The sequence below is a fragment of the Dysidea avara genome, chromosome 14, assembly GCF_963678975.1.
Source record: "Dysidea avara chromosome 14, odDysAvar1.4, whole genome shotgun sequence".
Classification (NCBI taxonomy): domain Eukaryota; kingdom Metazoa; phylum Porifera; class Demospongiae; order Dictyoceratida; family Dysideidae; genus Dysidea; species Dysidea avara.
Genome location: NC_089285.1, coordinates 11501443 through 11525531, shown reverse-complemented (window position 1 = coordinate 11525531; position 24089 = coordinate 11501443). Strand labels below are relative to the sequence as shown.

General features: G+C 37.7%; 1 protein-coding gene across 4 annotated transcripts in view; it reads right to left on the bottom strand.

Annotated features, from left to right (window-relative positions):
* Positions 1-24089, bottom strand: part of LOC136244699 (two pore calcium channel protein 1-like) — a 91198-nt gene that overhangs the window by 30053 nt on the left and 37056 nt on the right. For all 4 annotated transcript variants that reach the window (XR_010695528.1, XM_066036238.1, XM_066036240.1 and 1 more), the window contains 2 exons: positions 21888-22006; positions 10283-10388 (listed from right to left, as the gene is read on the bottom strand). Coding sequence is in view for 3 of the 4 variants with exons in the window: in XM_066036238.1 (XP_065892310.1) it covers positions 10283-10388; positions 21888-22006 (225 nt within the window). In the remaining variant the exon portion in view is untranslated. The remainder of the gene's footprint in view (positions 1-10282; positions 10389-21887; positions 22007-24089) is intronic.

Sequence of the window (24089 nt, the reverse complement as noted above, 5' to 3'; positions counted from 1 at the left end):
GTTTCTTTGTAGCTGAACTCTCTAAACGATGGTTTCTTTGTAGCTGAACTCTCTACAAGGTGACTTCTTCTAGCTGAACTCTCTACAGGCTGATTTGTTTCTAGATGAACTCTCTACAGAGTGATTTGTTTGCAGCTTAACTCTCAGAGTCTACATTATGGTTTCTTTGTAGCTGAACTCTCTACAAGGTGACCTCTTCTAGCTGATCTCTCTACAGGGTGATTTGTTTCTAGCTGAAATCTCTACAGGTTATTTGTTTGCAGCTAAACTCTCTACATGGTGGTTTCGTTGTAGCTGAACTCTCTACTCGATGGTTTCTTTGTAGCTGAACCCTCTACAAGGTAACTTCTTCTAGCTGAACCCTCTACAGGGCGATTTGTTGTAGTTGAATTCTCTACAGGGTGATTTGTTTGAGGCTGAACTCTCTACATGGCAGTTTCTTTGTAACTGAACACTCTACAAGGTGACTTCTAGCTGATCTTTCTACAGGGTGAATTGTTTGTAGCTGAACTATCTACAAGGTAACTTCTTCTAGCTGATCTCTCTACAGGGTGATTTGTTTGCAGCTGAACTCTTTACATGATGGTTTCTTTGTAGCTGAACTCTCTACAAGGTGACTTCTTCTAGCTGAACTCTCTACAAGGTGATTTCTTTGTAGCTGAACTCTCTATATGATGGTTTCTTTGTAGCTGAACTCTCTACAAGGTGACTTCTTCTAGCTGATCCCTCAACAGGGGGATTTGTTTGTAGCCGAACTCTCAACAAGTGATTTATTTGCAGCTGACCTCTTTATGTGGTGGTTTTTTTGTAGCTGAACTCACTACAAGATGACCTCTTCTAGCTGATCTCTCTCCAGGGTGATGTGTTTCTAGCTGAACTCTCTACTGGTGATTTGTTGCAGTTAAACTCTCTACATAGTAGTTTCTTTGTAGCTGAACTCTTTACAAGGTGACTTCTTCTAGCTGAACTCCCTACAAGGTGATTTCTTTGTAGCTGAACTCTCTACATGATGGTTTCTTTGTAGCTGAACTCTCTACAAGGTGACCTCTTCTAGCTGATCCTTCTACAGGGCGATTTGTTTGTAGTTGAATTCTCTACACGGTGATTTGTTTGAGGCTGAACTCTTTACATGGCGGTTTCTTTGTAGCTGAACTCTCTACAAGGTAACTTCTTCTAGCTGATCCCTCTACAGGGCAATTTGTTTGTAGTTGAATTCTCTACACGGTGATTTGTTTGAGGCTGAACTCTCTACATGGCAGTTTCTTTGTAGCTGAACTCTCTACAAGGTGATCTCTTCTAGCCGATCTCTCTACAGGGTGATTTGTTTCTGGCTGAACTCTCTACACGATGGTTTCTTTGTAGCTGAACTCTCTACAAGGTGACTTCTTCTAGCTGAACTTTCTACAGGGTGATGTTTTTGTAACTGAACTCTCTACAGGGTGATTTGTTTGCAGCTGAACTCTCTACATGACGGTTTCTTTGTAGCAGAACTCTCTACAAGGTGACCTCTTCTAGCTGATCTCTTTACAGGGTGATTTGTTTCTAGCTGAACTCTCTACAGGTTATTTGTTTGCAGCTAAACTCTCTACATGGTGGTTTTGTTGTAGCTGAACTCTCTACACGATGGTTTCTTTGTAGCTGAACTCTCTACAGGTGACTTCTTCTAGCTGATCTCTCTACAGGGTGATTTGTTTCTAGCTGAACTCTCTACAGGAGATTTGTTTGCAGGGGATCTTTTTGTAGCTGAACGCTCTACAGGGTGATTTGTTTGCAGCTGAACTCTCTACATGATGGTTTCTTTGTAGCTGAACTCTCTACAAGTTGACTTCTTCTAGCTGAACTTTCTACAGGGTGATGTTTTTGTAACTGAACTCTCTACGGGGTGATTTGTTTGCAGCTGAACTCTCTACATGACGGTTTCTTTGTAGCTGAACTCTCTACAAGGTGACCTCTTCTAGCTGATCTCTCTACAGGGTGATTTGTTTCTAGCTGAACTCTCTACAGGTTATTTGTTTGCAGCTAAACTCTCTACATGGTGGTTTTGTTGTAGCTGAACTCTCTACACGATGGTTTCTTTGTAGCTGAACTCTCTACAAGGTGACTTCTTCTAGCTGATCTCTCTACAGGGTGATTTGTTTCTAGCTGAACTCTCTACAGGTGATTTGTTTGCAGGAGATCTTTTTGTAACTGAACGCTCTACAGGGTGATTTGTTTGCAGCTGAACTCTCTACATGATGGTTTCTTTGTAGCTGAGCTCTCTACAAGGTGACCTCTTCTAGCTGATCTCTCTACAGAGTGATCTTTTTGTAGCTGAACTCTCTACAGGGTGATTTGTTTGCAGCTGAACTCTCTACATGATGGTTTCTTTGTAGCTGAACTCTCTACAAGGTGACCTCTTCAAGCTGATCTCTCTACAGGGTGATTTGTTTCTAGCTGTGTAAACTCTCTACAGGCGATATGTTTCCAGCTGAACTGTTTACATGGTGGTTTCTTTGTACCTGAACTCTCTACAAGGTGACTTGTTTCTAGCTGATCGTGACTTCCTCAAGCTGATCTCTCTACAGGTTGATTTGTTTGCAGCTGAACTCTCTACATGATGGTTTCTTTGTAGCTGAACTCTCTACAAGGTGACCTCTTCAAGCTGATCTCTCTACAGGGTGATTTGTTTCTAGCTGTGTAAACTCTCTACAGGCGATATGTTTGCAGCTGAACTGTTTACATGGTGGTTTCTTTGTACCTGAACTCTCTACAAGGTGACTTGTTTCTAGCTGATCGTGACTTCCTCAAGCTGATCTCTCTACAGGTTGATTTGTTTGTAGCTGAACTCTCTACAGAGTGATTTGTTTGCAGCTGAACTCTCTACAGGGTGATTTATTTGTAGCTGAACTCTCTACAGGATGGTTTCTTTGTTAATGAACTTTCTACAAGGCAACTTTTTTCCAGCTTATCTCTCTACAAGGTGACTTCCTCTAGCTGATCTCTCTATAGGGTGACTTGTATCTAGCTGAACTATCTACAGGATGATCTGTTCATAGTTGAACTCTCTACAGGTTAATTTGTTTGTAGCTGAAATCTCTTGTTTCAAACTGATCTCACTGTAGCATAACTTCTTTGTAGCTGAACTCTCTACAGAGTGACTTTTTTTTGTAGCTGAACTGTATATAGGGTGATTTGTTTGTACCTGAACTTTCTACAGGGTGATTTGTTTGTAGCTGAATGCTCTGCAGGGTGATTTGTTTGTTGTTGATCTCTCTACAGGGTTTCTTTGCAGCTGAGTTCTCTACAGGGTGACTTCTAGCTGAATACTCCCTTGTTTCTAGCTGATCTCTCTACAGAGTAACTTGTTTGTATAGCTGATCTCTTTACAGAGTAGTAGTTTGGTTGCTGAACTCTCTACACGGTGACTTGTTTGTAGAAAAATTCTTTACAGAGTGACTTGGTGGTAGCTGAATTCTCTACAGAGTGACTTACTTGTAGCTGAATTCTCTACAGAGTGACTTACTTGTAGCTGAACACTGTATAAACTATAAAGTGACTTGTCTGTAGCTGAACTCTCTTCAGGGTTACTTGTTTGCAGGTGATCTCTATAGGGTAACTTGTTTGTATAGATGAACTCTTTACAGGGTAGTTTCTTTGTAGCTGAACTCTCTCCACAGTGACTTGTTTGTAGCTGAATTCTCTAGAGAGTGTAGCCGAACTCTCTACAGGGTGCATGACTTGTTTATAGCTGAACTCTCTTCAGTGTGACTTGTAATGTTCTGAATCACTACAGTGATATATTCGTAGCTGAACTCTCTATAGGGTGACTTGCTTCTTGCTGAACTGTCTATAAGATTAACTGTTTGCAGCTGAAGTCCCTACAGAATATCCTGTAATGTAATAGAATTCTATAATGGAGAAAATAAATTAGCTGAATGCTCTATTAGGGTGACTGTTCTATTATAGTATCTTGATCTCGCATTTGCTACATGGAGTTGGCTTTCGAATCATAACTCAGTGGTTTGTAATCCGATTCTTCTATACTACTGCAAGGACTTTCAAGATTATTCCAGCTATACACCGATTTTCAGCTCATTGCTCTAAGCGGTTGCCTAGTAGGCGTGAAAACTAATACTTTTTTATTCCTAAAAATCAATCACATAATTGTGACACAGGTTGGGTTTTGTGTCATATCTCCGTGGTGTTTATCTTGATTCCTTTCAAACCACCAAAAGGCACTCCTACGATGGTTACTCCATCTACATATCAATTTTCAACCCATTCCATGAAGCGGTTTGCTCTGTAGGCGTGACAACAAATCAATCTTGTTATTGTTATTAGCGCTTTACAGTGACCAGCACTGATGGTCTGACACAGTGACCAGCACTGAAGGTCTGACAGCAACATGTGCTGCAGCCTTAGGATTACCTAACCTAATTGCAAGGACTTAGACTTAGTGGCTTATAGCTGAAAAGGTGTAACAGAAAAGGGGCCAAAGTAAGGAAAAAAAATCCCTCCAACCCCAGGATTCGAACTGCAGGTCACCCAATGTCTAGTCGGGGCCACACTCAGTCTCCTCCAGGAGGGATGGATTTTCTTCCTTAAACCTAAAGTATTTATTGGCATTAGCGCTTTAGAGCGATCTTGTTTTACGCGAATAATCGGTCATAACTCCTGAATCATTAATCGGATTTGCACCACATTTGATGCTAGGATTTGCATTTGGACTCCCCTTCTGTGTGCCAAATTTCAAGGCGATCGGAGTACGCGTTTGCGTTTTATAGCAATTTTTGCAAGTGTGCGAAAAGACGAGGAAGAAAAAAAATGAAGGGAAAAAACGAAACTTTGGCCACTCGTATCTCGGAAATGGCTTCAGTGATTTCCTTCAAATTTGGAATGTAGACTCCCCTAGCTGGCGGGCAACTCTGCAGCAAATTTGGTTCCAATCGGATGAGGTATCACCGAGATAAAATGTGTGAAAATGATGTTTTATTTCTTCCTGTCAATATACTCACAGTGTGGCGCGCTGGCTTCTTGGGCCGCACGACACACTATCGTGTGTCTTGATAAAACGTTTTGGTTAAAGTTTTAGTTTTAGTTACCATCATTAATATATTTTAGTTATAGCTTTATATGCTAGATTTTTATAGTTTCAGTTAAAGCTTTAATTTTAGTTGCCATCTTCAATGCACTTGATGTTATATTTCAAGAGTTTTAGTTTCAGTTATGATAGTACTATATAATAGGGATCATAAATATTTGGGCTATTCTGGCCAAAACTGCACCAATGCAACTAAAATTCAACTCACATATTTGCTTTCCTATAAATTCTAAATCCCAAAGCCATGTACATGGGTATACATGCATGTATTTAAGTGCTACAAATTACACAGCTGCAAATTGAAAAGCATAATTATATTGTTTGTTTTCCATTAGCACTTAAAGAAACACAATGTGACAATTTTAAGGTGCCAAGATAAACATGGTAAACACAAGACCAATGCATCAAGGTACCAAAATCAAAATGATCAGGTGCCAAAACAATTGCAGTAAATATGAAGACCAATTTAGCAGTCAGTGCATGCTATCCTTCAAGAATTTGATGCATATTTCAACCCACCATGTTTGGTTCTGTAATAATGAATGTACATGCATGCATGATTCTTTTTCAAAGAACAAATGTAATACAGTGCATGTGATTTTACTATAAAAAGCTATTATTACAATTAAGTTTAGGAATTTTAAGGTCAATTAGGGATCATAGAAAAGGAAACAAGAGGGAAGCTGTCTACGCATATACCACTTCAGTCTATACCCATGACTGAATTAGGGATTAAATGTTCACTAGTATATCTGCATGCAGGTGTAGATGACCTCCCTTGTTTTCCTACATTTTTTCTATGATCACTAATCATCCTTAAAATTCCTTAAACTTGTTTGTTTACTTTTTGTAACATTATTATAACTGATACTGCTTCAAAAGAAAGGATGGCACCAGAAGTGAAGTGGCCATTATGCTGCTATGTTCAGCCCATTACACAGTGCTACAAATGAAGAACAGTAGGAGAAGTGCCTCTGCAATCATTCCAGTCACCATAAAAATGTTACCGGATCTGCAAAAATCCAACACAATAGCACATTTTTTGAATTCCTGTTTATTAAATATTTGTAATCTACTTAGCCAAGTGTACCTTCTGGTAAAGTTTCAGCCTCATGTGCCAATAACTTTCGGAGTTACAGCCCTACAAAGTAGCAACAACAGAAAAATCGATTTGTACAGCAAGTATAGGGAAAATAAATTACAGGCACTTACTAAAACAGTTGTGACTTATGAATGGATTGACATGCTGTGCTGAAATGTTCACCATCATGTTCGCCATGAATAGGAGAATCATTTACTGGGTAAGTTTGTCCTTCTATCACCTTTCTTCACTGCATACAAAGGCAAAATTCGTGAAGAAAAATTGATTGCTTCGACGTGACGCAAACAAACGCTCATACCTTGTGTATCGTTGGGTCTACTGCAACGAAACAATGTTTTTCAACCTCTTATTGAGTAGGTGAATAAGATGATATACAGGTTTTTATTGTTAATCCCTTCCGTCACTAAGAAAGAGGCATTCAAAAAATTTACGAATTTTTTTCAATAATATAGTCCTGGACATCATAAGTTTCCAAAAGTTAACTACTGTGTTTGCAATGTCATAACTTTACGTGGGTTTCGTCTACGTCTTTGAAATTTGGAAAGGGGAAACATGTAACCATTGTGGTTACACAACAGGAAGTTGAAGCCATATCAATGTGAATTGTTCGTGTAATGATGTAATAACCAAGTAGATTCAACATTTTACATATTTCACTTTTTCTCCCTGTAGCTGTAAGCCACAAAGCTAAATCTTGGTGGGAATGGAGAACAGTTATAGCTTTAACTTTTTGTAAGACAAATTTTTGATATCTTCGGTTATTTAGGTGTTATTGTGAATTGAAGCATAACACAAATGTCACTTTTTCTCAGCAAAACAGCCAACAATGCTTATGAAATTTAGTACACAAACACAATGCAGCATATGCTAAAAAATTGTAAGACAGATTTTTAAAAATCAAATTTAGTTAGAAGTTATAGCTTTTAAAACACAGAGAAACCAGCCTTAACCTTTAAAGCCACACAAAAATATTTGATGAATGCGTGTTTATTCAAACAGACTTAAGTATATGGCCAGGTAACTTGGCCTCTAACTCCATTAGCCTAATACCAGACATCAAAAGAAAGCTTATTCATTGGGCTACTAGGGGAAGGCTAAATATACACTGTAACAACAGAGGCTTACTTGTTATAGAGCTCTGAAGAACGGCGACTGGTTTTATCGGAACGCTGCGTTCCACGCTTTGTCCGCCATGTTAATTAGCATTTGAGGCACGTGAGCTGTATATGGCCTTACTCGCCATTGAATGGCGAATCAGTCAACGGTGATTTGGGGGTGAATAGGATCAACTGGCAGTGAGTTATAGATGATTTTCTAAAGGTGTGTAGAGGATTTTAACGCTTGTAAACTGAAATGCATTTCATGGCGTGTTTTGGTCCTCATACTTTCGTTGTAGGATAAATCCCTAGGTATAATTTTAATCCTTATTACATCACGAGTAAAACGACGTTGATTGCGTAGTCATAGGACAAACACTATGAAAATTACAGTGCCTTGTTTATAACCATACGTAGCGGTCAATCAAATTATATAGTACATTACGTTTTTGGAAAGTTACGATGTCCAGTACTATACGCAAATATTTTATCCATTGTTTTCAATGCTTTATACTGGAAATTTAGGCTTGCGTTATTGTGTTGGGTTTTCGCAGATCCGGTCACAAATACAGACGATTTACAAACCCCAACTATCAAATTATTACTGACTCAAAAGTGAAGTGGCCATTATATACTGTACTTTGCTTTCACCTATTTTCATCCTGCTACACAGCGTTACAAATGAAGAACAGTATTAGAAGCACCTCTGCAATCAATCAAGTCATCACATTAAATACAGACCATTTACAAACATATGCATCACGCTACTGTGAATTGATACCTTGGGACTGTTAGCAAAAAGAAATGGGACACAAATGAGAACAAAGGTAATACATATTGTGGTATGCCAAAAGGCACATCTGGGGACAAAGTGCCATCAAATGGTGAAGAAATCAAGCCTGTACCCTTAGCCATTGTTGAATTATGCTTGCCTGAAGGCATCAGGTAGCTAGTTAGTAGAAAATTCTTAACAATCTATTGGAAGCATTTAGGGTCGTATTGGAGGCACTTTTGAGCTTGGTAATACCTAACCAATACTGCCACGGTGCCAGTATGGTATTATGAAGCTGGTTTTTGGGTGATATTTTTGGTCAGGAAAACCCAAATCTCTAATATACAGTACTAGAGGTGTACCGATATAGGTTTTTGGCATGTACCGATATCCGATATTGATGTAACCAAAAGAAGCCGATAACCGATAATCAATCCGATATTTGCATTAATATTTTAAGCAAACAAAAGTGTACTTTTACCTACCCTACAGCAACATGTGCATGTATTCATTGCTATACTCTTCCTGTGGTGGTGTACAGCTTGGGTTTCTATTGTGCAATCCAGACAATTAGGCACCCACAAACATTTTATGTAGATATACTCCCATGAAGCCTTAAACGGATATTTCTGCATTACTCTGCATTCTAATGACTTGTGAGAAAGCTGGTAGCTACAGCAAGTTTCCGTTATCCTGTGATTCTTCTTCTTTTACAAAGGTACTCTATAACTGCTTCATTTGTAAAGACTGCGATAAGCTTTCCAGCAACAAACACTAGAATTGCGTGTATTTATATGGCTTCTCGTAGCATAGCACTTGTTGCAGAGTAAACAATAAGCCAGAGCATAAAGAATCTATGGCCAGAACCACATGGATAATGTAGAAAACCAATGCATAATCCATTTATGTACAAACCATTGCTACTGTATAAATATCGGTAGCGATATCGGTCCTCCTGCTGTTCTGTACCGATACCGATGTTGGTAAAAAATACCATATTGGTGGCCGATATTGTAGCCGATCCGATTATCAGTACACCTCTATACAGTACTACCATACTATATGATTTTAGATTCTGTGTTTTAGTTTCAGATAACTAAAAGTAAAAGCCTCAACTAAAACCACTTTTAGTTTTAGTTTTGGTTAATTAAACAACACTAACTCTAATAGAACAGTCATATATGTGGTAGCAAGGTTTCACACAGGGTTGCAGCTTATTGCTGACCTCCGCTATCTAAAATTGACTTTAATAATATCCAAAAATGTCAAATGAGTAAGCAGAGTGGCCTTGTTTAGCTAATTTGTATAGACGTACTATACTGCAGCTATTATGTAGCTTGTCTCCTTCCGCCTAGAATTGACAAAAAACACCCTATACCTGTGTTTCAATTGCTGCATTAAAAAACGTTTTAAGCTAGTACTTTACTGAAAGTAATAAAATACCAAATTATCACAAATAATTGAAAAGACTGAAAATAAAATGATCTTTTGCGTCCGACATTTGATAAAGTTACCACCTCTGGGAAAAACCGGCTATCTGCAATACCAGTTAATAAAAATTTAATCTGCTTATATCATGGGGTGGCACAAGGCTAGCTCTATCAATCACTACCACACAATAGCTTTTGAAATTGCATGGGAAGCGTGTAGAAGGTGGCGTCTGAGTGCACATGTCGTTGTCCAAGCATTGACGTTTTTGGACAGTGGCTTTCGTAGGTCACTGCAGCCACACTATATAACCAAACCCTTTTATATTTTATGTATGGAAGTTATAGTCATAGGTCTTCATAATAGTGTAACGATTGATCGAGTATTGTTGCTCCTCTAGGAAATATTGCACCTGAAAATACATGGTGGTCAAAAATACATGAGCTGCTCTACGCGTCAATAGACTTCCAGATCGTCAAACTAATTTGCCAGCACTTGACCCGATCCAGATAGCTATCATCTCAGATCATGCCATGTTTTGTGTTTTTTCATTTTTTTTTTTCATTTGGTGACCTAAGTTTTACTGTTGGTTCAACAGTGAGCCCGGCTTATTGAACCGACTTTTGGTTCATCATCCACTGCCAATTTTATATTATTCCTATACAGTATGGATTGCCATACTGTACGCGTACAGTTCGTACCATGTGCATATATATACCATATGGGTATACGCTTATGGTATGTACGGTATGATATACGTGTGCGGTACAGAACAGTGACACTGGAAAAACTAATGTGCTTACCAAATCCATCATCCTCATCTGGTCTGATCCTGAAGATACTAATATCCAACTGAACTTTGTACACAAATGCTTGGAGAATAAATGCCAATGAAACTGTGTACAGCACCTGTGTAATAATATATAAGTAAATTACTGGGAGTAGCTAAAAATACAAAACCTACAAAGGGAAAGTAAGTACAAAGGGAAACTTTTTGTAATCTAATTTGTAATGAAACTTTTTTTCTATAGGAGCTTGATAATTTCTTAATTAAAGTTTGCACACAAACATCATGCAATACAGTAGGGATCATGGAGGTTTACGCTTTTCTGGCCAATAGTACCACCCTAAAACCAGCCTCATGACAGTTTAACAGTATTGGATAGGTAGAATTTAATCTGAAAAGTCTTCAGCATGACCTCAAAGCTTTCAAATAAGTTTTGTGTGGGATTTATTTGACTGAATTTTCTGCTGACTGAACTAACTGATGTCTTCAGTCAAGCATAGCTTAAGTAATAGTTGTATTATGATACAACTGATATGTACCATGCGGTCTATTTGGTATACATAGACCACACCCTTAATGCAGGCTAATAGCCTGCTGGGTAATAAATTACCCTAGCCAACACGTAATCTACTTCCTGATTCAATTTATAAGCGTGACTGATGAATTCGATTATGGCCAGCAATTATTGACATTGAAATAACGTTGTCTACATGACACGTAAAATTCCGTTATTAGTGTGAGAAGAAAGCTGCTGTGAGCGAAACATTGTTAAAAGCTTTAAAACTAAAGGTCGCTCAATGTAAAGAGCCAAACCCTAGATTTTGTTTACAATTGCCAGGGTGGTGACCTTGTCATTCATGTTCATCGCCAGTGATGGATGAAGCGAAGCGTCGGCTTAGCTTAAAGTGCAATCGAGGAGCGAACACTGTCTCATTGTCTACAGCAAAACTGTTGGATAAACAAGGTGCACTATCGTCTAAAGAATTGGATAAACAAGGTTCCAGTGCTGGAAAAGGTGAACTTGACGAAGTGACAGCAGAGAGCCGTTTTTCATTTGAAATAGAAGGTAATGTATTGGAACAAAAGTGCCTGAGAACACAGTGAAGAACACGGAGTGGTCTTATTGCAACTTTGAATCTTGGCGAACAGCTAATAATAAGAAAATCTTGATCTCTGGAGAGAAGTGCCCCGACGACATTCTTATTTCTGCTGACAAGAACAACACTTGTAATTGGTTATGCAAGTTTGTAGTTGAAACACGGAAAACAAATGGTGAGCATTATACCCCCGGCAGTTTATATCTCTTGCTACATGAGGAATTCAGGAAATGTGGTCAACTTATTTCAAGATCCTGAATTTAAGCCCTTAAAGAATTGTTGTGACTCACTATTTAAAAGGTTACATGCCAAGGGAATTGGTGCAGAAAAGAAAGAAACCCCATCTCTGTCTGTTGAGGACGAGGATCAGTTGTGAAAAACTGGAGTGATGAACATTGAAAATCCTTGGGGCCTGTTACGAGCGGTCTTCTTTTACAATGGGAAAAACTTTTGTTTAAGGGGTGGAAAGGAGCAACGGGGTTTAAAGTTCTCACAACTTAAGAGGGAACACAGAAATGTTGATGGTATGGAGCGGATATGTTATGTGTACAGTGGATTTGGCTCCAAAAATCGCCAAGGTGGGTTCAACTCACTAAATTTAGATAACAAAGTTGTCTATCAGTATGAAAGTACCCCTGAAAACAACAAATGTCATGTAAAGATTCTTGATAAGTATTTCCAAGTTGTTCCACAAGAAGCAAAAGAAAGTGATAGTGCTTTTTATCTGAGACCAGTTGAGAAATTGCGTAGTGATCCATCAATGCCTTGGTTCACCAGTGTGGCTGTAGGAAAGAATAGGTTAGATTGTATGTTGAAGACTATGTGTCAAGAAGCTGGTATATCTCAAACCTACACAAACCACAGTTTATGAGCTTATGCGACTACTACTATGTTTCGTGCTGGTGTTTCACAAAAGTTAGTACAACAACGCACTGGGCACAAGTCATTGGAGGCCCTCCATCAGTACGAGCGTCCTTCTGAAAAGCAATTGTTAGATGTTTCTAACATTATGTCTAATAATGACAAGGGTGATAGTTCTGCAGCTGTGGTATCAGTATCAAATCAAGTAGTAAAGAATAATCTAATCAAAAACAGCCAAGCTGTAAAAAAAGGTGTGGCCCCCAAAAAGGTCATGGTGAAAAAGCTTGGCACAAAATTCACCTGAATTGTCGTTATAAAAAATTTTACCATTAACCTACCATCACAGCCATTTCTTGGCGCCACCTTGGATTTCACATCTTTTTTCACCATGACCTTTTTGGGGGCCGCACCTTTTTTTACAGCTTGGCTGTTTTTGATAAGATATCACTTCTTTTGTATTTGTATACTGCAAAGCCAGCCTATGGCTGGCTTTGGGGCTTTTTTAACCCATGTGTTTTTTTATTTACCACAGGAAGAAGAAAAGAACCTACAGAAGATTTTTAATACTTCAATTATTTTTGATTTTATTAGTAATTATACAAATTATATACATATATTTATTACATGCCCATTATTCCCCACAGGATATTATTTAGCAGCTGATCTCTCTACTGGGTGACTTAAAATATAGCTGAACTATATACAGGATGGTTTCTTTGTAGCTGAACTCTCTACAAGGTGACCTCTTCTAGCTGATTTCTCTGCAGGGTGATTTGGTTCTAGCTGAACTCTCTACAGGTTATTTGTTTGCAGCTAAACTCTCTACATCCATGGTGGTTTCTTTGTAGCTGAACTCTCTACATGATGGTTTCTTTGTAGCTGAACTCTATACAAGGTGACTTCTTCTAGCTGAACTCTCTACAGGGTGATTTCTTTGTAGCTGAACTCTCTACATAATGGTTTCTTTGTAGCTGAACTCTCTACAAGGTGACTTTTTTTAGCTGATCTCTCTACAGGGTGATTTGTTTGCAGCTGAACTCTTTACGTGGTGATTTCTTTGTAGCTGAACTCTCTCCAAGGTGACCTCTTCTAGCTGATCTCTCTACAGGGTGATTTGTTTCTAGCTGAACTCTCTACAGGTGATTTGTTTGCAGCTAAACTCTCTACATGGTGCTTTCTTTGTAGCTGAACTCTCTACATGATGGTTTCTTTGTAGCTGAACTCTCTACAAGGTAACTGCTTCTAGCACTGGGTGATTTGTTTGTAGCTGATCTCTCTACAAGTTGATTTGTGTGTAGCTGATCTCTCTGCAAGTTGATTTGTTTGTAGTCGATCTCTCTACAGGGTAATTTGTTTGTAGCTGAACTGTCAATAAGGTGATTTGTTTGTAGCTGATCTCTCTGCAGGTTGATCTGTTTTAGCTGAACTCTCTACAGGGTGATTTGTTTCTAGCTTATCTCTCTACAGGTTGATTTGTGTGTAACTGATCTCTCTACAAGCTGATTTGTTTGTAGCTGATCTCTCTGCAGGTTGATTTGTTTCTAACTGATCTCTCTACAAGTTGATTTGTTTGTTGCTGATCACTCTAAAGATTGATTTGTTTGTAGCTGAACTCTCTGCAAAGTGTTTTGTTTGTAGCTGATCTCTCTACAGGGTAATTTGTTTGTAGCTGAACTCTCTGCACAGTGACTTGTGTGTAGCTGAATGGTCTAGAGAGTGATTTAATTGTAGGTGAACTCTCTACAGGGTGCATGACTTGTTTATAGCTGAACTCTCTTCAGTGTGACTTGTAATGTTCTGAATCTCTACAGTGATATAATTGTAGCTTAACTCTCCACAGGGTGACTTGCCTCTTGCTGAACTGTCTATAAGACTAACTGTTTGCAGCTGAAGTCCCTACAGAATAACTTGTAATGTAATAGAATTCTATAATGGAGTAAATAAATTAGCTGAATGCTCTATTAGGGTGACTGTTCTATTAGAGTATCTCGATCTCGCATTTGCTACACGGAGTTGGCTTTCGAATCATAACTCAGTGGTTTGTAATCCAATTCTTCTATACTACTGCAAGGACTTTCTATGAAGATTATTCCAGCTATACACCGATTTTCAGCTCATTGCTCTTAGCAGTTTGCCTGGTAGGCGTAAAAACTAATACTTTTTTATTACTAAAAATCAATCACATAATTGTGACACAGGTTGGGTTTTGTGTCATATCTCCGTGGTCTTAATCTCGATTCCTTTCAAACCACCAAAAGGCATTCCTACGATGGTTACTCCATCTACATAGTAATTTTCAAGTCATTCCATTAAGCGGTTTACCCTGTAGGCGTGACAACAAATCGATCTTGTTTTACGCGAATAATCGGTCATAACTCCTGAACCATTCATTGGATTTGCACCAAATTTGATGCTAGGATTCGCCTTTGGACTCCCTTTCTGTGTGCCAAATTTCAAGGCGATTGGAGCATGCGTTTGTGTTTTATAGCAATTTTTGCAAGTGTGCGAAAAGACGAAGAAGAAAAAAAACGAAGAAAAAAAACGAAACTTTGGCCGCTCATATCTCGAAAATGGCTTGAGTGATTTCCTTCAGATTTGGAATGTAGACTCCCCTAGCTGGCGGGCAACTCTGCAGCAAATTTGGTTTCAATCGGATAAGGTATCACCGAGATACAAAAGTGTGAAAATGACGTTTTCTTTCTTCCTGTAAATATACTCACGGTGTGGCGCGTCGACTTCTTGGGCCGCATGACACACTACCGTGTGTCTTGATTCTATCCCCACTTTCGGTACCATTCCCAACATCATGTTTAGTGGATGTACATTCCCTGGTTGCTCAGTAGTGGTTCCAGGAAGAGATGCTATCCAGAATTATAAAGATGGAGAGAACCACTTAGAGGGAGTTACCCTGGAACAAATTCTTGATGACTGAACGTTTTATTTGTGCTAATGTAGGTATGCTGTTAGGTGCTATTATAAGACTTCCAAGTGCTATGTTTTAGGCTTTTTTATTGTGCTTTTACCTTTTCTTTGTTGTACAAGTGCTGCTGCTTGGTGGTAAATGTTCATCACGATGTAATTGAAACCCACAAGTAATCCTATACAAGAAAATCAGTGTAAACTTGGCCATGGTACATTTAAATGTGCCATGACCAGTCATGGTTTATTTTAAATGTACCATAGCCAGCCATGGTTTAACTTAAATGTACCATGGCCAGCCAGGGTTTATGAGATATGTAACCTGAAATTCTCCTTTGAAGGTAGGTGGTTTCATGGTACATTTATGGTTAAAGCCATTTCTTCACTACTTTAGGCTCAAGAATGAGTCAAGATATGCTTTTCGCCAACTGCAGCAGCTACAGTGTATGGATCATGGTAGACTTACCTTTGTCTTCCTTTGAGTCCCATTTCTTCTCCCTTATCATGTAGGTGTTGATTTGCAGTAACTGACACAAGATGTATTCAGTGCAGCTGGCTTTCATAAGAATCATCTGTAATCTCTGTAATGACTTAATTTATTGCAAAGGCACTTCTCATATTGTTCTTTGCTTACAATGGGTAAAACTAATCAAAAAAGTGGAACAGACTGGCCACTTCACTGGTAATTGATAGTCACTTTTATTATGTCTTACTAGTGCCATGCTTTTCTTTGATGTGGTATGCATTGATTTGATCATCATACACTACGATGTATATTAGGGACCACAAAAGAGTAGGTGTGGCCCACAAAATAATATCATCCAAAAAACAGCCTCAATTTCCCCTAACGACGATCAGGCAGTATTGGTTAGGTGAAACTAAGCCCAAACAAGCTTTCAGATCGATCCGAAATGCTTTCAACAAGTTGCTACAGAATTTTAAAAATAATTTATTTAACAGAATTTTCTAATGACTGAGTAAGTAACTAACTGACTGGCTGATGCCTTCAGACAAGCGTAACTTGATAACGGCTAAGGCTACGGGCTTGATTTTTTGCTGTTCGACGTCGCTTCATCCCGACAGGTGCCTTTTGGTATACCGCAGTACATACAATGCATTCTTCATGGACTTACCAGTGTCCTCCTTTGTGTCCCATTCATCTTTGCTGACAGCAAAAAGTGTCAATTTGGCGATAGCATGTGATGGCTTCCCTTCACGTAACAGAAATCATCCATATTTTTCATAGCGGCTATTTTGATAGCAGAGGTGCTTGTCAAACAGTTCTTGATTTGTACTGTTGTGTAATGGGTTGAACACAGCCAACAACGAAGCGTAATGGATAATTCACTTTTCATACGATAATTGATATAACTGGGGCGCACGGCATCATTTCTTTCTGAATGCATCTCGGAGTGCAGAAGTGCTTTTCGAACAGTTCTTGATTCGAAAATGCTGCATAACGGATTGAATATAGCTGACAATGAAGCGTAATGGATACTTCACTTTTCAGACGATAATTTGGGTGCGCGGCGCCATTTCAGATGCGGTATGCGTGGGTTCACCAGTCATAATAATTATTAGTTAACAAACAAGTACACAGAAAAATTTGGAATTTTAAACTAGAGTAGGGACCATAGCACATCGATAAAAAGTACTGAAACAAGCTGGAGTAGTGCACGATATTAAATCACAGTAAAACAATAAGAAGTGTTATATCCCTACTGTGCTCAAAATACCATATATAATTGAAATGCACAGTAGGGACATAACATTTCTTATTGTTTTACTGTGATTTAATATCGTGCACTACTCCAGCTTGTTTCAGTACTTTTTATCGATGTGCTATGGTCCCTACTCTAGTTGAAAATTCCAAAATTTTCTGTGTACTTGTGTTATAAAAATTAACAAACACGTGTTAGGGAGCATAGAAATATAAGCAGACAATGGAGATCATCTACGTTTGCAGCTATACTCCATTGCTTATTATTTCTATGATCCCTACTCAAATATAAAATTTATTTACACTTGTATAATGAGGTAAGTACCAGCTATGTACCATGGAATTCTTGTTATTATTTTATGATAACACAAGTTAGTTCTTATAATCTGTGTAACAATAGTTCATATTATACCTATAAATATTAGCTCTAGTACAATAAATAAATGAAATCCCTGTATCAACCAGATATTTCGGAATCAAGTCAAATAACATCACAGGATGTGACAAGCACTCAAGAGCACAGACTTCTATATCTCAAGGAATTGATCACTTCTGTACCCTCAGTTTCTGTAAGTTTACTTTTAATTCCTTGGGTATAGATGTGAGTGCTCCTATGATTATAGGTACCACTTAAATCAAAGTCCTCCACGCTCTCTCAACTTTTATCCAAATGTAAATGTCTGCATACTTATCTCGCTTTTCAACAGCTTTCAACTATCTCCAGGGATTGTTCCATCAATTAACTTCATAAAATTACGTTACTTGTCTACCAAAGTTTTGTCAGGTTGGTTGTGAAGAGTGGTTGAGTGAACAGTAATAGTAAAATCCCACATAAACGTGCAGGCAGAAATATTCATAACCTGGTCGGCTTCACTGACCAACAACATCAAATCCATAAAACCCAGCTACCACTTTAACTGGTTAATAGCCGCCACTGATTCACACCCTAGAATTATTGTCATAAGAGCCGCCTTCAGATAATAGCTGTGGCTTGTATCTAGATATACTGGTGCAAGTGTTGATAAGAATGCTTGAAGTAGAAACTTGGCAAAGAAATTGTTTTAAGCCAGGAAATAACATTTTTGAGAGAAGTTAAAATAAATGATAGTATTGAAGGAAGGTCAGTCACTCGTGAGTGCATATAAATACCACAGACCAGCCCACAGTAGCTGCCCTCGGATAGTAGCTAGCTGCTATTGCATGGTAGTCGCAGGGTTTTCCTCACTGAAAGTTATAGCAGCCACAGTTATGAACTGGTCAAATACGGTAATTTCCAATAAATAAAGCGTGCGGAATCTGGTTATTCCGCTTCATGCATTCAATCGGTTCATTGACAAATTTGAAGATGTCTCGGCGATTCCTGACCAGTCCACATCCAGGACAGTTCCCAAGGCCATGAACTGCTCTCACACCTCTCCATGCTCCTACAAACTCCACAGTTAGTTAGTAACACTCATGTACCATTCATTTGTGGCTATAACTTAGTTCAGTACTGCTCGGTATGCTTTTCTTGGCACAAGGCTTGCATGTCTTTACATGCTTGCACAATTCGAGCCAGGGAAAGCAGGCTGAGCAGTACTAAACTAAGTTATAGTCACATACTAACTAAATGTGGAGTTGTACAAGCATGCAGAGTTGTGATTGTGGTACATGGCCTTGGGAACTGCCCTGGATGCCGAGATACTCTAATTGACCAGTCAACTCTGTTCAGGGGTAGTTGATGAAGTAGATGCTATTGAGCCTTTTTATCTCCTTGAAAACCGTAATATCCACTATGTTTATGAACAACCGTAATGATAGTGGCTTGTTTACATGTATTAGTCTTGTATTTTTAGGCTAATAAGCAAGCTTGTAAGTGTAACATGATTACTTCCTAAAGTTGTAAACTTGCTGGAAATCCACAAATTCTAAGATGTTTCAGCAATTCCTGGACCCATTGAGTCAGTCCACATCCCTCTTGTGCTACGCCCCTCTTATTAAGCAACTTTACATTCTACTGCTTCAAAACTATCATAACGTACAAGCCATTATATTATTCAACATACTACACCTGTGGTGAAGATCAAAGTACTGTGCTTTGGTATATAACAGATAAACTGTGGTATATATCACTATGGTTTTTGTCTACACTTACCGTATGTGATCAGACCAGCAAGGACCCCACATGTTAATAAATTTTTTGAATTCCATTTTAATACATTTTCTTTATCCGGATAGCCAAAGAAATAGTCAAAATGAAACTGTAAAAGCCAAGAGCTTTCAAAGTTTTACAGTGCTACAGTACAAAGTGGCAACAGCAGAAAAATTGATTTGCAGTGACAATATGGGAAATAAACTATACACCCTTAAATAAATGGTCATAACTGTGATGTAACTTACACCATCACGTTCTCCATGAACAGGTAAATACATTGCTAGGTAAGTTTTGTCTTCCAGGCCTTTCCTACAATCAGGGTGAAGGTGAAAGCATGAGAAAGAAAATGATAATGAATTGCTTGTCCAATGCAAGGCAAACTAATGCTCATATCTTCTGTCTACTTGGGAGTACTGACAGCAAAAGATGTTGAAACTCCTCTTGCTTTGGGGATCATACTGCTACCAAGGTTTTTGCCATTATCACCCCTACATCATGAAACAAGCACTCAAAACAAGCACTCAAAAATTATGTTTTTCAGTTTCATAAATATTTCACCCAATGCATTTATTGTTTTAAAATTAGGCTAGCATTAACATGTGGAATTCTTGTAGATCTAGTCACATATGTGGTGTAACTGCAAACATTCTGTGAAATCCTTACCTAAATGGTGAACAAGTTTCTCCAAGTGCCTAAATCAACCAAGAATTGTTCACCTTGGTTACTGAGAGGACTGTCTTGTCTCCTTTGTTGATAACTCAGTACTACAGTAGGACCTCCACTATCTGAACACATGTGTGCCAGTTAAATTATGAAAGTGTTCGGATAAATGAAGCCCATTTATTTGTATACAGAGTTCTGTTTAACTACTCTAATAGAACACACATTAACTGTAATAGAATGTTCACCTAGACCATTTACCTAATGATGAAATACTCTAATAGAGCAGTCATGTATACTGTTCGGATAATCAAGGGTTCAGGTAATCGAGTTTGGACAATCGAAGTCCTACTGTAGTGGGTAGATGAGCATGGCATTGCTGAAGTGAACAATTCTACCACTAAATCACTATAACTGCTACATGTATATCTCTGATTGTTTATCTACTGGGGTGTAAAATATACCACTTATAACATGATTACTTGGGATATGACAAAATATATGCACTCACCCTTGACCACTAGCGTGCTCTTGGGAGTCATGTATATATTTTTGTCATATATCTCGTAATTGTGCTATAACTATGTAATAAAACTTGCAATTTACTGTAATGTTACAGACCAACAAATTTTGATTATCAGAGCCATTATATAACTTCAAAGTATGAAAATTTAAATCATAACCACGTAAAATCTTAATAGCACAGTAAACATTGCTAATATGTTGATAGTTGAAGAGATTATTTCTGAGTCTGGTTGTCAGAAGCTTGAGCAAGTGTGCATGCACATACATGCATCAGAACACTGACCCAAGATGTTCAAAAATAGCAGCATACAATAGTGTGCATACAGTGTATTATTAACCATCAAAAACTGTAAGATGAAATTATAATTACTGCAATAGTTCGAGAGGAACCCATTATCCCTCTCCTGTTTATGTAAAGGTGTGGCCACTACACAGAACAACTACTGAAATGTATGATGTAACTGAGAAGTTACAAAGAGATCCTATAGATATTTATAGTTCATTCTGTACCATATTACATTTACATTGGTGGGTGAGCTAACTACATGATTACAATAATCTTACGTAGAATTATAAGCAAGAAAACGCTTACACAAGAACTAAATTCTAGCAAAATTCACCTGCCTGCCTGCTCGATCAGTTGTTAGGAAGTATATGCAAATACCATTTCAAGCCACAATCATGTGTAGCATGTGACCTTTCAATTTTTGATAATTGTTTGTCCTCTGTGCCTTACCTTTACCTTATCTCCAATCTTCCTAGTTGTCATTTTCTTCATGCTAGTAATTATACTGAGGCATAAATTTTGGTATTGACACTATCTTTGGTGGTATATTCATACTAGCTGTTTTTGAAAAGATATTATTTTGCAGCAATAAAAATCAACCTGGTAAAAATACACATGCTACATAAAAATTACACATGTTTTAATCCCATTGGTAAACACTGAAAAAAATCTTAAAGCAATAAAACCAATGTATCATCAGATTAGCCATTCATGGGGATATCTTTGTTTTGTGTTCACATAGTGTAAGGCACGTGAGTTATGGGTGCTTAGTAATGATGCAGTAAAACTAAAGTTTACTGTCATCATTTCATTGTTGAAATGGCCTTCTTCTTTGTCCACATGGTGACATACAGGGAAAATACTATTACCTTAATTGATTTTCTAGTTCATGATGAACAGACTGAGCCAACTTCGTAGCTTGTTTCAGTTGTGAGTTATGATTAATTTATTTGCCTTATTGTTACTATACAAATTCCTGTTCAAATAGTCCTAGTGCTATAATTCCAAGACTGTTCATCACAAAAGGCTGACACTTTGGCTATCCACTCTTTTGTTACTATAGACAACAAAGAAGCAATAAAATGGAAGTTGAGGAAAGTACAAAAATGGCCAGTTTTTGCTTGCCAGTATTTAGATGTCACAAAAATAATGGTTTGAAATTACCATAAGGGTGAGTAAATAACAGCATACAAAACAATCAGTTTTATTAGAAACTACTGCTCTTAATGATCTAGTTGCACATAATTATAATAATTGAGTTTGTAATGATTTATCACAAAGGATGCCTACTCAGTCAGTAGCACAATAGAGATACTCTAATAAAGTAGTCACCCTAATACACAACAGCCATGTACATCATACACAATATAAGATTACTTATCACACATACACAAGCACTAACGTGTAAGTGCAACTTACTGATGTGGTTACCATAAATGCTAGGAAATAAACTCGAGTATTTTCATCGTCATTGGCTAATGAAAACCCTTCAACAAGAATCCACCAATCAACCCCAACCATCACTTCAAACAGAGTAACTACACAAATGATGCAGAAAAAGTACAAAGACTTTGTACAGTGTACATATATGTGAACCAATCTGGGAAAACCAGCCCATGCTGCTTTTCCCAAGCCCAGTGGTGACCCGTATGTGCGGTGCAGGGCCTTAATGGACTGGGTCACATATGTGGTTCAAATTGTGGTGACTTAATACTGCATAAAGTTGCATGAGTAAAAGCACCAAGGCTGTGAAACTATTTTATATTGGATTATGAGCATTAAAACTGCAAAAAGTTTGGCTACTAAAATATGTGACCTGCTGAGTAAAACCTGGCCATTTTTGCGAACTTCTATTTCGTTATAAAATGTACTGAAATAAATATGAGTGTGCATAAAAATTTATGCACCATTTAATCCCTTTGGTATGCACTGACACAAAGCTCTAATTGACAACACCTATACACCATAGAATTTGCTGTCCATGAAGAGTAAGCAAATCTTTGTTTTGTGTTTGCACAGAAAAAAGGCTCATGCATTATGGGTTACGACAAGACTACATAATATTTATATTATGTACTCTTGTAAATATTATGTACTCTTGGCTACGATGTGGTAGAAATAAAGTTTACCATCATTGTTTCTTTGTTGGAATGGCTTTCGTCTTTGTCCATGGAAGATTACAGGGAAAACACTATATCTTGATAGATTTGCGTAAACATAATAAGCTGAGTCCTGCCTTCATAGCTTGTTTCAGTTGTGATTAAATTTTTACAACTGCCATATTGTTGCTGTACAAATCCAATTGATTGTTGTTCAAATTGTCTAACACTATATATAATCCACACAAAAACAACCAAGCTGTGAAAAAATGGTGTAGCCTTAAAAAGCCTGGGTGAAAAAAGTTGTGAAATCAAAGGTGGCAGCCAAGGAATGGTGTTGATGCTAATAACTTTAACAATTCACACAGCTATTATTGAATTTTTTTAGCATTAACATCATTGCAGCCATTTCTTGGCCGCCACCTTTGATTTCACAACTTTTTTCACCCAGGCTTTTTAAGGCTGCACCATTTTTTCACAACTTGGCTGTTTTTGTGTGGATTTCGTATTTTATGTACTGCATACAGCCCAAACCAGCCTATGGCTGACTTTGAGGTTTGTTTTTATTCACATTTCTGATTTTCTATGCATCCACAATGATGATTATTGAAGACAGATTTGTATAGGTAATCACACACATTTGAGTGCAATTTTGGCTGTTACGAGTACAGTTATTCCATAATTGCACGAAAATGTGTGTGATTTCCTACTAATCACATAGTGACCACCCTTCATGGTTTGTAGTACACATCTATCCAGTTCTATGTGGCCATTAACTTCTACCAGTTGAATGCATCATTCTTTGTATTACATCATTTGTTGTTGCACTTAAAAGTCTTCACATGTCAATAACTTTGATTGGCCACTCAAAATGTCTACATATGTTGCACTTAAAAGGCTTCTATTATCAGCTTATTTGATTGGTTATTCATTATATCACTTTCTTGTTGCACTTAAAATGCTTCTGTTATTCTGTTATTTTATTGGCTACTTTACAGTGCAATTACAGAAACAAGGCCATGTGATTTGGGATTAATTACACTCCTACTATTGAGACTAATGTATGGCAAACTAAATCACAATGTGATTAACAAATGTATTGCATTGCATGATTTACTTCAATAATTGATAATATTACTGTAATACTCTAATAGAGTATACGTTTTTGAGGATTCCAATAGACCATACATAGAATGTTCTAGAATAATCTAGCACTTCTATTGGTAGATTTATGAAATTACAAACATTTAAATTTACAGTTTTAATCTGCTTATAATTATTATAAGCAGATTAAAATTGTAATTTCATTTATAAAGCAGAAATTAAGTGAGGTGATTAGCCAAGATAGCAGTGGTTCAGTGGTGCAGATGTTAGATATGGAGGTCCCGGTTTGAACTCTGGTTTTTAAATTTTTTTTCCCAAGATTATTGTACACATTTCTTACCCCATGGTGACTGCTCTATTAGAGTATCTCAAGTTTGCAATTTTACAGTTATTTGGTTTGTGCTTTATAACTTTGTCA